This window comes from Malaya genurostris, chromosome 2 (assembly GCF_030247185.1).
Source record: "Malaya genurostris strain Urasoe2022 chromosome 2, Malgen_1.1, whole genome shotgun sequence".
In the NCBI taxonomy this organism is placed as follows: domain Eukaryota; kingdom Metazoa; phylum Arthropoda; class Insecta; order Diptera; family Culicidae; genus Malaya; species Malaya genurostris.
Window position 1 is genome coordinate 287,718,684 of NC_080571.1, and position 12,820 is coordinate 287,731,503.

At 40.1% G+C, this 12,820-nt stretch overlaps 1 protein-coding gene across 3 annotated transcripts in view; it reads left to right on the forward strand.

Annotated features, from left to right (window-relative positions):
* Positions 1-12,820, forward strand: part of LOC131430452 (GATA zinc finger domain-containing protein 7) — a 242,298-nt gene that overhangs the window by 157,204 nt on the left and 72,274 nt on the right. For all 3 annotated transcript variants that reach the window (XM_058595463.1, XM_058595462.1, XM_058595464.1), the window contains exon 4: positions 2,936-3,080. In XM_058595463.1, the coding sequence (XP_058451446.1) occupies positions 2,936-3,080 (145 nt within the window). The remainder of the gene's footprint in view (positions 1-2,935; positions 3,081-12,820) is intronic.

The following is a 12,820-nucleotide window of genomic DNA, read 5'->3' on the forward strand; positions in this document are numbered from 1 at the left end:
AATTTTTCAAATTGTCGCGCATTGAAAAGGAATTGAAAATTAAGTTTCTGGACACATGGCTAAGTGAGAAGGGTTCATCATCATCATGCCAGTGTTAAAACCATCATTAATAAGTTTGGGAAACACTATTACTATTACCAAGAAGAGGCAGAAAACCCGAAAATGGACCAGAAAGTGGTATCTCTAATCATGAAGAACAAATCAATGTCAATTCGTGATTTGGCCAAAAAAGCAGGAACGAGTGTCGCAATGATCCAGTGTATCAAGAGGCGAAATCACCTGAAGACCTACAAGACGAAGAACATCTCGAAACAAAGTGTAGAACAGAAGAAGCGAGCAGCAACAAGGGCCTGGAAATTGTATTCGCGTCTTTTGCAGTGTCCAGTTGCATGCGTTTTGATGGACGATGAGACTTATGTAAAGGAGGACTCAAAAGCTCTACCAGGTCCACAATACTTTACTGTCGTCGTTGGGGAGAATGTGAGCGATGCGGACAGGTCGGTTCAAGTGGAGAAATTCGGTCGAAAGGTACTGGTATGGCAAGCATTATGTTCCTGTGGTTTGAAGTCAACCATTTTTCGCACTACCGGAACTATAAATGCAGAAATCTATCGATCTGAGTGTCTCCAGAAGAGATGGTTGCCTTCATATAAAAAGCATAGTACACCTCCACTGTTTTGGCCGGATTTAGCATCGGCTCACTATGCCAAAACCACTCTCAATTGGCTTGCGGAAATGGGTACAAATTTCGTTGAAATTGCCCTCAGCTTCGACCCATCGAACGTTACTGGGCAATCGTGAAGAGGGTCTTCAAGAAGACTGGTAAGGCAGCTGGGAACATGAGGGAATTAAAAAAAATTGGGCTCTAGCGTCCAAAAAATGCTATGCAACACTTGTCCGGAACTTGATGAAGAGCGTTCGATCAAAAGTTCGTAAATTCGTGAAGGAATAACATAAATTTCATCCGGTTTTCATTATGCTTTCGAACGGAGCCTCGGAGATCCATAGTGTTATATATCATTCGACTCAGTTCGACGAGATCGGAAAGTGTGAGTGTGTGTGTGTGTGTGTGTGTGTGTGTGTGTGTTTGTGCACTTTTCGAAGATATTTTAACGCGCTCAATTTTCTCAGAGATGGCTGAACCGATTTTAACAAACTCATGCTCATTTGAAAGCCACTGTCGGGCCATTGATCAAGTTCAAAGATCAAACGGCTGTGACTTTTGGTTCCGGAGATATGATTGTATAAGTGACGTAACCGACAAAACGCGTTGTATTTCTACGCGCTCAATTTTCTCAGAGATGGCTGAACCGATTTAAACAAACTCATGCTCGTTTGAAAGCCACTGTCGGGCCATTGATCAAGTTCAAAGATCAAATGGCTGTGACTTTTGGTTCCGGAGATATGATTGCATAAGTGACGTAATCGACAAAATACGTTGATTTTTACCGCTATTATATATAAGGGTGCCAATATTTTGGGATCACCTCTAATTTCGTAAAACGCTTGTGCTCAAAAGTTTAAGCACCTCGAAAAATGTCCTCATGCTAAATTTGTGCTAAATCGGACATGCGTAGCACTCCTTACGCATGTCCGATTTAGCTCAAATTTTGCATGAGGGTTTTTTCCGAGGTGCTTAAACTTTTGAGCACTAGAGCTTTACGAAAATAGAGGTGATCCCAAAATTTTGGCACCCTTATATATAATAGCGGTAAAAATCAACGTATTTTGTCGGTTACGTCACTTATGCAATCATATCTCCGGAACCAAAAGTCACAGCCATTTGATCTTTGAACTAACTCCCGGCGGTAAAGGGTTGAAAATTTTCGATCTTGATAAATACCATAGGTACCATAGTACATGAAATTTCCAAAATCGAAAATTTTTGTTGATGCCAAAAGTCTCAAAACTGCATGAAACGTCGAGATTTAGTGTCATCTCAATCAAACTTTTTTTTGAAAAAATTAACTTTCTGGGGAAATTTGGATATATTTAAAAAAAAAAATTTTTTTCAAGATGACACTAAATTTGACGTCTCATGCAATTCTAAGCCTTTTGGCATCAATATGTTTTTTTCGAATTCGGAAATTTCATGTGGCCCCCTGATAAAAAAATCATGAGACTCCTGTGAAGAAAAAGAAAGGCATTATCACACCACTAGGTGGATTAAGAAGGGTTTTTTATTATAATTTGAAAGAAAAATTTTCGCGATTTTACGCAGCGATTGCTTAGCCTTTCTATAGGAGCAGAAATGCTAACAGTTACCAGAGTAGTAAAAATAACATTAGAGTAAATCCAGAAATTAACAGCAGAAATGCTTACTTTGATTTGGATGAAACTTTTAACCTGTTTCCAGTATGGCAAACCATTTCAATTGCAAAATTATTCGGCTTAGGATTGATTTTCAAAAAGGATAAATGCGTTTTCTTTAAATCGTTGCTACTCGGAAACTTTTTATTCCAGAAAAAATGGTGTTCAAGAGAACGTTACAAGAATATATACACTGAAAAAAAAAAGTTTGGAAATAATCCGAAAAATGAAATTGAAAACCTCATCGTTAAATTTTGTAAGCAACATTTTAATTTTAAACCTGTTTTCAAAACCAACATTAGACTTTTGGTAGATTGGCGAAACGATGTTTTGGGTTAGAGAGAATAATCGATTCAAAATACGGTGTCTGTGGTATTTTTTCGCAAAATTTCATTTCTGCTATTCTGTTCATCAGTATTTTATAGGTTGTTCTTGCAGTAAAGGCTGATTAGTACGTGTTACACCGTTTCTTCACGAAAGTAGTTGTTATTCGTTACATGATTCTGAATACTCTGTTCTCTAGAAAACAATAAAATTTTCTTATTAAAAAAACTTATAGATATATCCGTCCAATAGCGCTCCAATTGTGAATCTAAGATTTGTTTTTGATCTTTGTCTATTGCAGTACTACTCCGTGTACCCTTTCAAGGACCACAACCCACCGGATATCGAGTTGATCAACTCGTTCTGCAAAGACGTTGACGAATATCTGCAAGCGGACAGCAGAAATGTCGTAGCCGTGCACTGCAAAGCCGGCAAAGGACGAACAGGTTAGTGCCGGTGGTTGTATCGATAAAATCCTTGTCGGTTTTCAGTTTGTTTTTCAGTTTCTACGGTAAAAACCTACCAATCTAGTGACTAATTACATCATTAACCGAAATCCGATCCGAAATTCCGGTGGAGGTTTTATTGATGGTTCAGCAAATTGGTCGTCGTTAGTTTGAATCAAGTGTCACGCGAAAACAACAAAAAAAAACCGGTCTGTTGGACGGCCCCCAATTTGTGTTATCTAGCGCGTAAAAGCAAATCCGCTGTTATTAGAACTATAAATCAACATGAACACATTAATCGGTGGCGTTGAAGATTGGATTTTCCTTCGGTGCAAGGGTCCATGTTCTGCGCCGAAGTGTTCACTTCGAAGCACTGCCTTCTTAATCATTCCGCCACAACTCGCCTCGTAATCAAAAGTGCATGCACCTCAAATAACGGTCACGAGGTTCGATTCGTGAAACTCGGGCAGCAGAGCGACGCTAACCGGAATTTCTTGCCCAAAGCAGTAGCCGTAGTAGTCTCGAGAGTCGTAAAAAAACCTTGGAGCAAGTAGTACCAGTCGAACTAGTTCTGATCTGAACAAAGCCAAATTCTCGATGCATATGGCAGTCAGAATCACTTCCATCCATCCCCCATTGTGTCAGAACGATGCACTATCGCTTTGCTGGGTGCCACTTGCTAATAGGCGCAAGCTCGAGTGTTTGATATACGGAACCACTGACAAGCCGGTCACTGCTGCATATGGCGTTTGAAGCAATTAATTGTTTGTCGAACAGGGAAGTCCCTGCCAGTATCGGTGGCGAAGGGCGGAAAGTGCACTTCAGTAGGAAGTGATCACACACAGACACACACTCATCATACCATACCGGGCGATGATTAGTTGCCCGATATCAAGGACAATCATCATTCGTGGATGGCTTTGTTTCAGAAATAATGAATATCGATCGAATCGAGCATTCGACATTCGGCCGGATGGATGGCAGTGATGCTTTGTTCCAACAGTCCGAAAGATCGTGCAGTGTTGATTAACAGCAGCGCGCGCACCTTCAAAATCCATCCACCACCCCAGAACCGGTACCCGCGCACTTGATTAAAAATGTTCAGCTTTAGCTAGTCCAACCACATTCCTGCAGTCGCGTTGATTAGTGTTCTAATGGACATCATAAATTGTCTCGGTCCGTAAATACTTAGCTAGCGGTGATGTCCAGCCGAAACATGTCAGGAGGAAGCCGCTCCACAAACGTTGCCCTTACATGACAGCTTACAGCGTTAGTCAACTTTGAAGTCATTCATTCTAACAAGATTGACGGATCGCGCGATGTACCGGATACTCTCTCTTTCTCACACACACACACACTGGCACACCCACCAAAAGGAACTTTCCGCTTGGCGGACTAATTGGATAACGTCACTTTCATTAACCATATATATTCTGCTGTCGTTACGCAATCTTTTTTTTGCCACCTCCCATTCTAACGGTTCTCCTGCTCCTGCTACCGGTTTGACAAGCTCCGTGAAGTGAAAATTGACACTTCGAAACCTCGGAACCGAAATGCTGTCTGCTGCATATTGCGATGCAGTAGTAAGTAAAATGCTGGGTATGATCGTTGAGCGGGCGGGAGATGAATGCACAAACCGCGGCTGTGAAGATTTGGTCGTCGTATTAAGTGCAATCGTTGTATCACGTCTTCTGTGCGTTCAAATCGTGTGCAAAAAAATAATATTGGAATAGCAATTCAATTTCGCCAAATTCAACCATTCTTGATAAAGCTCGAGTCATTTGATATCAGGACACCCGGATTCTTCTACTGTAGCACTCCTAGTTGTCGGCTGTGGAATGTTTTGATAGCAATTGTTGCTGAAAATTTTGTCACGATTCATTTCGTTTCAAAGAAGCCTTACTTGATGGAAGTCGCGAACCGAAAATTAAACCCACTTGGAAAATACGAAACTTTAACGTTACAGGATTTTTAAATATTTCCGTGATTTTTATATCGATCGGCATGATCACAGCAAACGACTCGTCTGCAAGGAAACCTTTTTTTCTAAACTAAAAGACACGTCCGGATGTTGTATGATGAGATTCTTACACACTTGGAATTTTATCGAATTTTCAACACGTACCATGTATGGCTGCTCGGCCATCCATGGAAGTTGACCATCAATGTCAACTTCCCTCTCTGAGCAGCCTAGATAGCCGTGTAGTGTCGGTAGCGTTTTCCCAACTGGCTAAGAATAACGCTACGGTCCACCTGTACCGGTGGTATAAGTCCACCAAACAGGTAAGCCGTGTGGCATCCGGCGGAATTATTTTTTACCAAGAATTGATCCACTGGTTTCCTGTTCCATGTCGTAAAAGGCCACAAAAATAGGAACTCCTAAGTCAAGATGTATTTCCGTGCTGATGGCTGAATGGCTGCAGGAGGTTAAACAATGCAGTCGTGAACGGAATATCTTGGGATTTTCCCTTACTGTGTTAAGCGAAGCTCTGGCACAGTGGACGACTTCTTTCTTCGCAACTCGTGGGATTTAAATGATTAAAACATTTAAAAAAATCCTTACATGGTTCGCTATAGGCGATTATAAGCCAATATATTTGGTTTCTTGTAGTTGTTGTACGATAAGTGCTGGAGGTGGAATGTTCGTTACTCTAATTGATAATGGTTAGAGTGGCACAAATCAATCTTCAGCATAAACGTACAGCAACTATGAATCTATCCAGACTTCTGCAAGAAGGTAAAGCTTCCATAGCTTTGGTTAAAGAACCATATTTCCAAAAGGGAAACTTCTACGTTGGAAAATTGTTAAACCCAGTCTTTGTTGCCTTTAACAAGACCGGAATGACTAATCCACGTGAAATGCCTCGAGCATGCATACTTGCAAATAGTGCTCTCGATGTCTCTCTCATATCGGAGCTCACAACTCGGGATATTTGTGCTGTCACAGTTGGTATGACTGTTGATGGCATAGACAGGAAATATGTCTATTATTCGGTATATTTACCGCATAACCAACCTTCGCCAAGCGATGACTTCAAAAAGGTTGTATCAAACTGCTGCGAGAGTGATTTACCGCTTGTAATCGGCAGTGACATAAATGCTCACCATATCATTTGGGGCAGCACAGATATAAATTCGAGGGGCTCTGATATGATGGAATTTGTGAGCAGTACAAACCTGCACATAGTCAATGCAGGAAACCGTCCAACTTTTGCGAGATCTGGAAGAGAGGAGGTTTTGGACGTAACTCTCTGCTCTGATAGAATTGCGCATGAGTTGGTAAATTGGCTCGTCTCCGATGAGCTCGAACCTTCGTTGTCTGATCATAAGTACATATTCTTTGATCATTCAAACGTTAAATTTGATATTATCACATATCGTAATCCCAAATCTACAAACTGGGACCTCTATGAAGAGGGCTTGGCGACTAGATTTTACGGGTACCAACCAACAATTGAAACCCCAATTAATTTGGAAAATGTTGTCGACGAGACAAACTCACTCATAGTTGCAGCATATGAAGAGGCTTGTCCACTTCGGATTGTGCGAGCTACTAGAGGAACTCCTTGGTGGAATGCTGAACTTGCTAGACTAAGGAAACTATGCAGAAGAGCTTGGAACCACCGACGCAGAGATGGGTCGGGGGCATTCGTGTCGGCTCGAAGGCCTTACAAAAATGCTCTTCGATCGTCTGAGCGAAGTGGTTGGAAAAGCCTCTGCACAAATGTCTCTAGTCTCAACGAGGCTAGCAGATTAAATAAGTTACTTTCGAAGTCTAAGGACTTTAATGTCAGTTTCTTAAGAACTTCAGATGGTGAACACTTGTCTGATGAAGGTGATGTACTTCACTATCTTTTTAACACTCACTTTCCAGGATGTATGGATCCATCACCGACAGCTTTTCCCGAGACTTTTTCAGGTAGTTACGATTCTTGGGCCCTTGCTCGAAGCGTTGTGACGATTGAATCGGTCAAATGGGCAGTTGAGAGTTTTGCTCCGTACAAGTCTCCTGGAAAGGATGGAGTTTTCCCAGTGTTACTGCAGAAAGGGTATGAACATTTCAAACATGTTTTGAAGAAAATACTTACTTTTAGTCTTGCGACTGGATATATTCCAAAAGCCTGGCAGGAAATAATTGTCAAATTTATTCCCAAAGGCGGTCGCGACACTTATGAGGAAGTGAAGAGTTTCAGGCCTATCAGTCTTAGCTCATTTCTTCTTAAAACAGTGGAACGCATAGTCGATCACTATATCAGGAATGTTAGTTTGGGTGTGCAACCGCTACATGGAATGCAACATGCTTACCAGCGTGGAAAGTCCACTACAACCCTGTTACATGATGTTGTGTACAACATTGAAAAAGCTTTCTCACAAAAGCAATCTTGCTTGGGAGTTTTCCTAGATATTGAAGGTGCCTTTGATAACGTGTCTTTCAATTCAATTCTGGAAGCAGCCCGTGGTCATGGCATACCTTCAAGTATCACAAATTGGATACACGCAATGCTTAGCAATCGACTTCTTTGTTCATCGCTTCGGCAAGCAGAGATTAGAAAGCTGAGTGTCCGTGGGTGTCCTCAAGGTGGTGTACTATCCCCACTTTTATGGAACCTAGTCGCTGATGGTTTGTTGAGGAAACTTAGTAACCTTGGATTTCCGACTTATGGTTTTGCCGAAGATTATCATATATTGATGACCGGTATAAGCATTAACACTCTCTTTGATTTAATGCAGCAAGCCCTGCGATCTGTTGAACAATGATGTTGTCAGGTTGGATTATCTGTAAATCCGGGCAAAACATCAATGGTGCTTTTCACTCATCGTAGGATAATCACAGGAGCTCGTCCGTTGCAGTTCTTTGGTTCAGAGTTAAATACGGTTCAGTTAAATACGTCGGGGTTATTCTTGACTCAAAACTGAATTGGTCTGCTCACATTGACTTCAGGATTAAAAGAGCTTGCATGGCTTTCGGCCAATGCAGACGAGCTTTTGGAAAATCATGGGGACTCAAACCCAGTTATATTCATTGGATCTACACAACTATTGTTAGACCAATTTTAGCATATGGATGTCTTGTATGGTGGCAGAAAGGAGAAGTCGCGACAGTTCAGTCAAAGCTAAATCATCTCCAAAGGATGGTCCTAATGGCGATGACAGGAGCATTCACGACAACTCCTACTGCTGCTCTAGAGGCGCTACTTTGTATTAAACCACTACATGTGTTCCTAAAACAAGATTATCTTGTGCATATCGTCTTAGGGTTACAGGGCTTTGGAACAGTAACCCATTAGATTATGCTACCAGCCACACTCGCTTGTGATCTCAAATGGTTACGTGGGATGAGTATTTACTCGCTCCTAGTGACCTAACTCTCACATGCAGTTTTCCTTTCAAAACATTCAATGTGAGCTATCCTCTTCGTGAGGAATGGTTGTCTGGTTGCCTGGAACGACAACTTGATGAACAGATAGTTTGGTATACGGACGGTTCTCTGTTGAATGGTCGTGCTGGTGCTGGTGTCTACTGTCGTGAAATGAGGTTGGAGCAGTCTCATTCACTTGGTAGATACTGTACTGTGTTCCAAGCAGAAATCTACGCGATTCTGTGTGGAGTACAATCGGCACTTCAGCAAAAGATCTGTGGTAAACGAATTTATTTTTGTTCCGACAGTAAGGTAGCCTTAAAAGCACTCAGTTCGAATGACTCACGGTCTAATCTAGTGATCGCATGTCGAACTCAAATCGAGGACCTCAGCATTTCAAATGCTGTTTACTTCTTATGGGTACCCGGCCATTCTGGTATTACTGGAAATGAATGGGCTGATGAGTTGGCTAGAGCTGGTGCAACGAATGATTTCGTTGGTCCTGAACCAGCTTTACCACTTTCAACTAGTTGGATAAAGCACAAGATTCGTTCTTGGGCTGCAAACTTGCGCTCAGACAAAAGCATTTCTACCAGATTCAAATCTGAAAATGTCAAAGTGTCTACTGCATTTCTCCAAGCATCATTGCAGTATTCTGGTCAGAGCTCTGACTGGACATTGCAAACTCAATTATCACATGGCTACTATTCAACGTGCTGAGTATTATTCGTGTGATTTGTGTGAATGCGATTACGGTACTTCATATCATCTGATATGTAACTGCCCCGCATTGACGCAGCTTCGTATCCGGGTTTTTGGTTCTCCATATATGGTTGAGTCTGTGTATGTGTATGGAGCTAAAATTGAAGGATATTCTCTCGTTTCTCACCCAATGTGGTAAGGAGCTATAGTCAGAAGGGTTCATCGTTCTTCATGGAGTGAATGAATCCTTTCTGTATTCACCTTAAATAGGGTTTAGCAGATTGTTTGGCATCCTTTAGGGGGTGCCGAATTTACTTCTGCTCGTACATACTGCGAATCGTTCTGCATTCTTCCGGGAGTGCAGAATGGTGTCGCTTTTGTAAGATCTCTAAATCCTCTCGGGGGTTGGAGGTTTTATTAATAGCAGACTGTTCGGGACCTCTTAGAGGTTCAGAATTTACTTCTGCTTCCACCAGATGTGATCCCCAGCAGATTGTTCGGCATCCCTTAGGGGTGCAGAATTTACTTCTGCTTTTATGTGTTTTTGTGTCGTCATTTTTTCCCATCCTCCTAGTCCAACCCTTACCATTTCCTTTCAATCCTTCCCTCTTATATATCGGGAAAATGATGCTAAAAACAAATTGATGGCAAGGCACAAATCTCCAAATATCAAGGGGAACGTGCCATTTGAGCCAATTTGTTCTGATTCCTGATTCCTGAACAGCTGACAGCCGTTCTGTAATCAGTTCGGTAAATGAATTGATTATTGATCGTACGGTAAACAATTTTCTTGAACTGTCAAACAACTACCGAACATCTTGTTGTATCTAACGTATCAACATATTTTTTGCTGCCTGGCTTCGGAAATATGATCAGCATTCTATGATGAAATTTCCTGTTGTATGACATAACCACAAATATTTCAAAATCAAAGTTTTCTAAAATGTACGGCATCTGCGAGTATCATCTCACGACGCATGTTTGCCTTTCTCGTACCTGGGACGACGGATTTGAGGTTGACGCAGTTGACTGAGCACGAACTACAGCAAGTGCATCGTTTCGGTTGATTCAGATCCAGAGCTCAGTTCCAGTTACGGTATTAGGAATACAGTTTCTGAATATAATTTCAGGTTCAGAATTCAGTTCCAATTAATCACATCAGTATTCAGCTGCTGGTTCTTTGCATTGGAGCAAAACATACCGCAAAGTGAACAACGAACGTGGAAAATTCTACAAATCAGCCCTTTTGAGAGCTATAAATGCAGGGTTGTTACGGTCGCGCGGATTTCGGGATTTTCTCGGATTTGGCGCGGTTTCTGCTAAGATTTTGATGCTATGGCGCGGATTCCAAAAAACATCATTCCACAAAATTCTTTGCAAATTTTTGAAGCTTGTGAGTTTTATGAAACCCTAAAAAATTAAAGATGGGCGAACGTTTCAGCAATTGGTCGAGATGGCCGAAATTTCACCTTGATAAAACTAAAATTTACTAGCCAATGTTTTCTTCTGTGGACAAAATTTCGATTTTATACTTTTCGATCTCGAGTGATACAAGGTGCTATTTCAACATTTTGCACTCAAGGATATTGATGTCAGATGGAAGATATCGTCTCAGTGATAATACATTCAATAATGCAAAGAACGTAATAAATGGAATGCGATTCTTCAATAATATGGTAACAAATTTTGTGTATGATAAAAATCGCATTCTTAAAGCAAAATTTACACGACATGCTTACGAAGCGAAGTCTGACAATAGAAGAAACGAAGAAGTTCTGGGATTCCATCCGTGGTGATAAGAAAGTGTTCTAATAGTTTGTTGGTTTCACTATCCAACATTTTCAATTGTTCATTGCGTTCTGGATTTTTTCCTGAAATATGGAAGAAATCCTATGTGAACAAGGGTATAGTATCCAACTACCTTGGAATTGTTGCTTTGTGCGCTGTATCGAAGCTGTTTGAAGTTGTAGTTCTGGATTTTATAACACATAGTTGCTCTGACTACATATCAGAGACTCAGCTTGGATCCATGCCAAAGCTTTCAACTTCCCCTGTTGCATTCGACGAAATCAATCATCACATTAGAATCTCCAAGTTAAGTAGACTGGGATTAAACGGATCATTTTTAATTGGCTTCGATCATATCTAACTGGTAATGAAATAATAGTGAAAATAGGAGCCTGTACAACCTCACCATATGCTGTTACATCTAGGGTTCCTCAAGGAAGTCACCTTGGACCGTTCATAATTTTATTGTATCTCAACGATCTAAATTTTTCTATCAAGTGTATGAAACTATCGTTCGCCGATGACTTTCGTATTTCATATTTCAAAATGGTTTAAATGCCACTAAATGCTCCGTCGTCTCTTTTTGTAGCAAAAAGTCTGTATTCAAGTTCGACTATAATATGCCACAAAGTGTTCTCGAACGCGCATCGTCTGTTAAGGACCTGGGTGTTCTGGAAACCAAGTTAAACTTTAAAGAGCACATAGAGCTTTCAATTGTTACAATTTGACATTCGACGTCGTAGTTTTCCTATTTTTTTCTTCGGATTTCCTATGTTAGAACTAATTATGGATATAACGAGCTCATTGCTAGCATGTGCCGCATATTTAACAAATGTTTCAATTCTTTCGACTTTCATTTATCACGTAATGTTATCAAGAAATCGTTTCTTATGTTACTGTCTCATTAGATTTAGTTACTATAGAAGCACTAGATTTAAGGAAATATATCTTTTGGATGATTTTGATCTACTGATGCAAAAGATGAGGAGGTTTTATGCCTGCTGGAGAACAAGTTTGACAGATACTAATTCCAATGGGCTTTTCCCTGATCCAAATAAAAGAGCAAAAGATGAGGAGGAAAAGAAAGACATTCAGAGTAAAATCTTACAACAGGAGAAGGGTCTATTATAATTGAAACTGAAAGTAAAAAGATTAAATCAGTTCATCCTGATGTGGTCTACCTTAAAATTCTTCTTACCAAGAAGGAAATATTTGCCGATCAAAAAGATGTCGAAGCAAAAAAAATATCTTCTATGAAATCTTTTTCACTTCTTTCAAAATCACAATTCTAAGCATTTTTATTTTTACTGTAACATTTTCCGTACATCAGAGAGTATTTATTAAGGATCAAGAGTAAACCAAGTTAACTTGTGTTGGTAATTTGTGTATTACGTACATTTTATTCAGTACGTATTTCATAGATTGATATATGCAGTGCAACGAGTTTATTAAAATGACTTGAAGGATTGAGTTTCAAACAATCTTTTTTAACAATAACTTATTCTCAAATGAATGTTAAGCCTGACATTTTGGATGAAATATTAGTTTTGAACAATTTTTCACTAACGTTTGATGGAAAATTCCTACATTTTATGAATGTAGATTTTAATTCCCTAATAAAAAAAAACTTGGTAACACTGCTTCAAAGCATTTGTATTAGATTGCGCTAGACAAAATAAGCAAAACTAAATATTTTCTGTTACAAAAGTAGTTTTCCGGATAAATAAATAGTTTTACGACAACGTTCCATATCCATTGCCTTTCGCGTGTTAAATGAAAGGTTCCTATTTTACGGGTTTACTTATAGAAGCTACGAAAAAAATTTCTGCAAGAAGAAATCCATATAGGAATGTGTTTGTTGCTAATCAAATGTGTCAGTGGAAATAAGCTG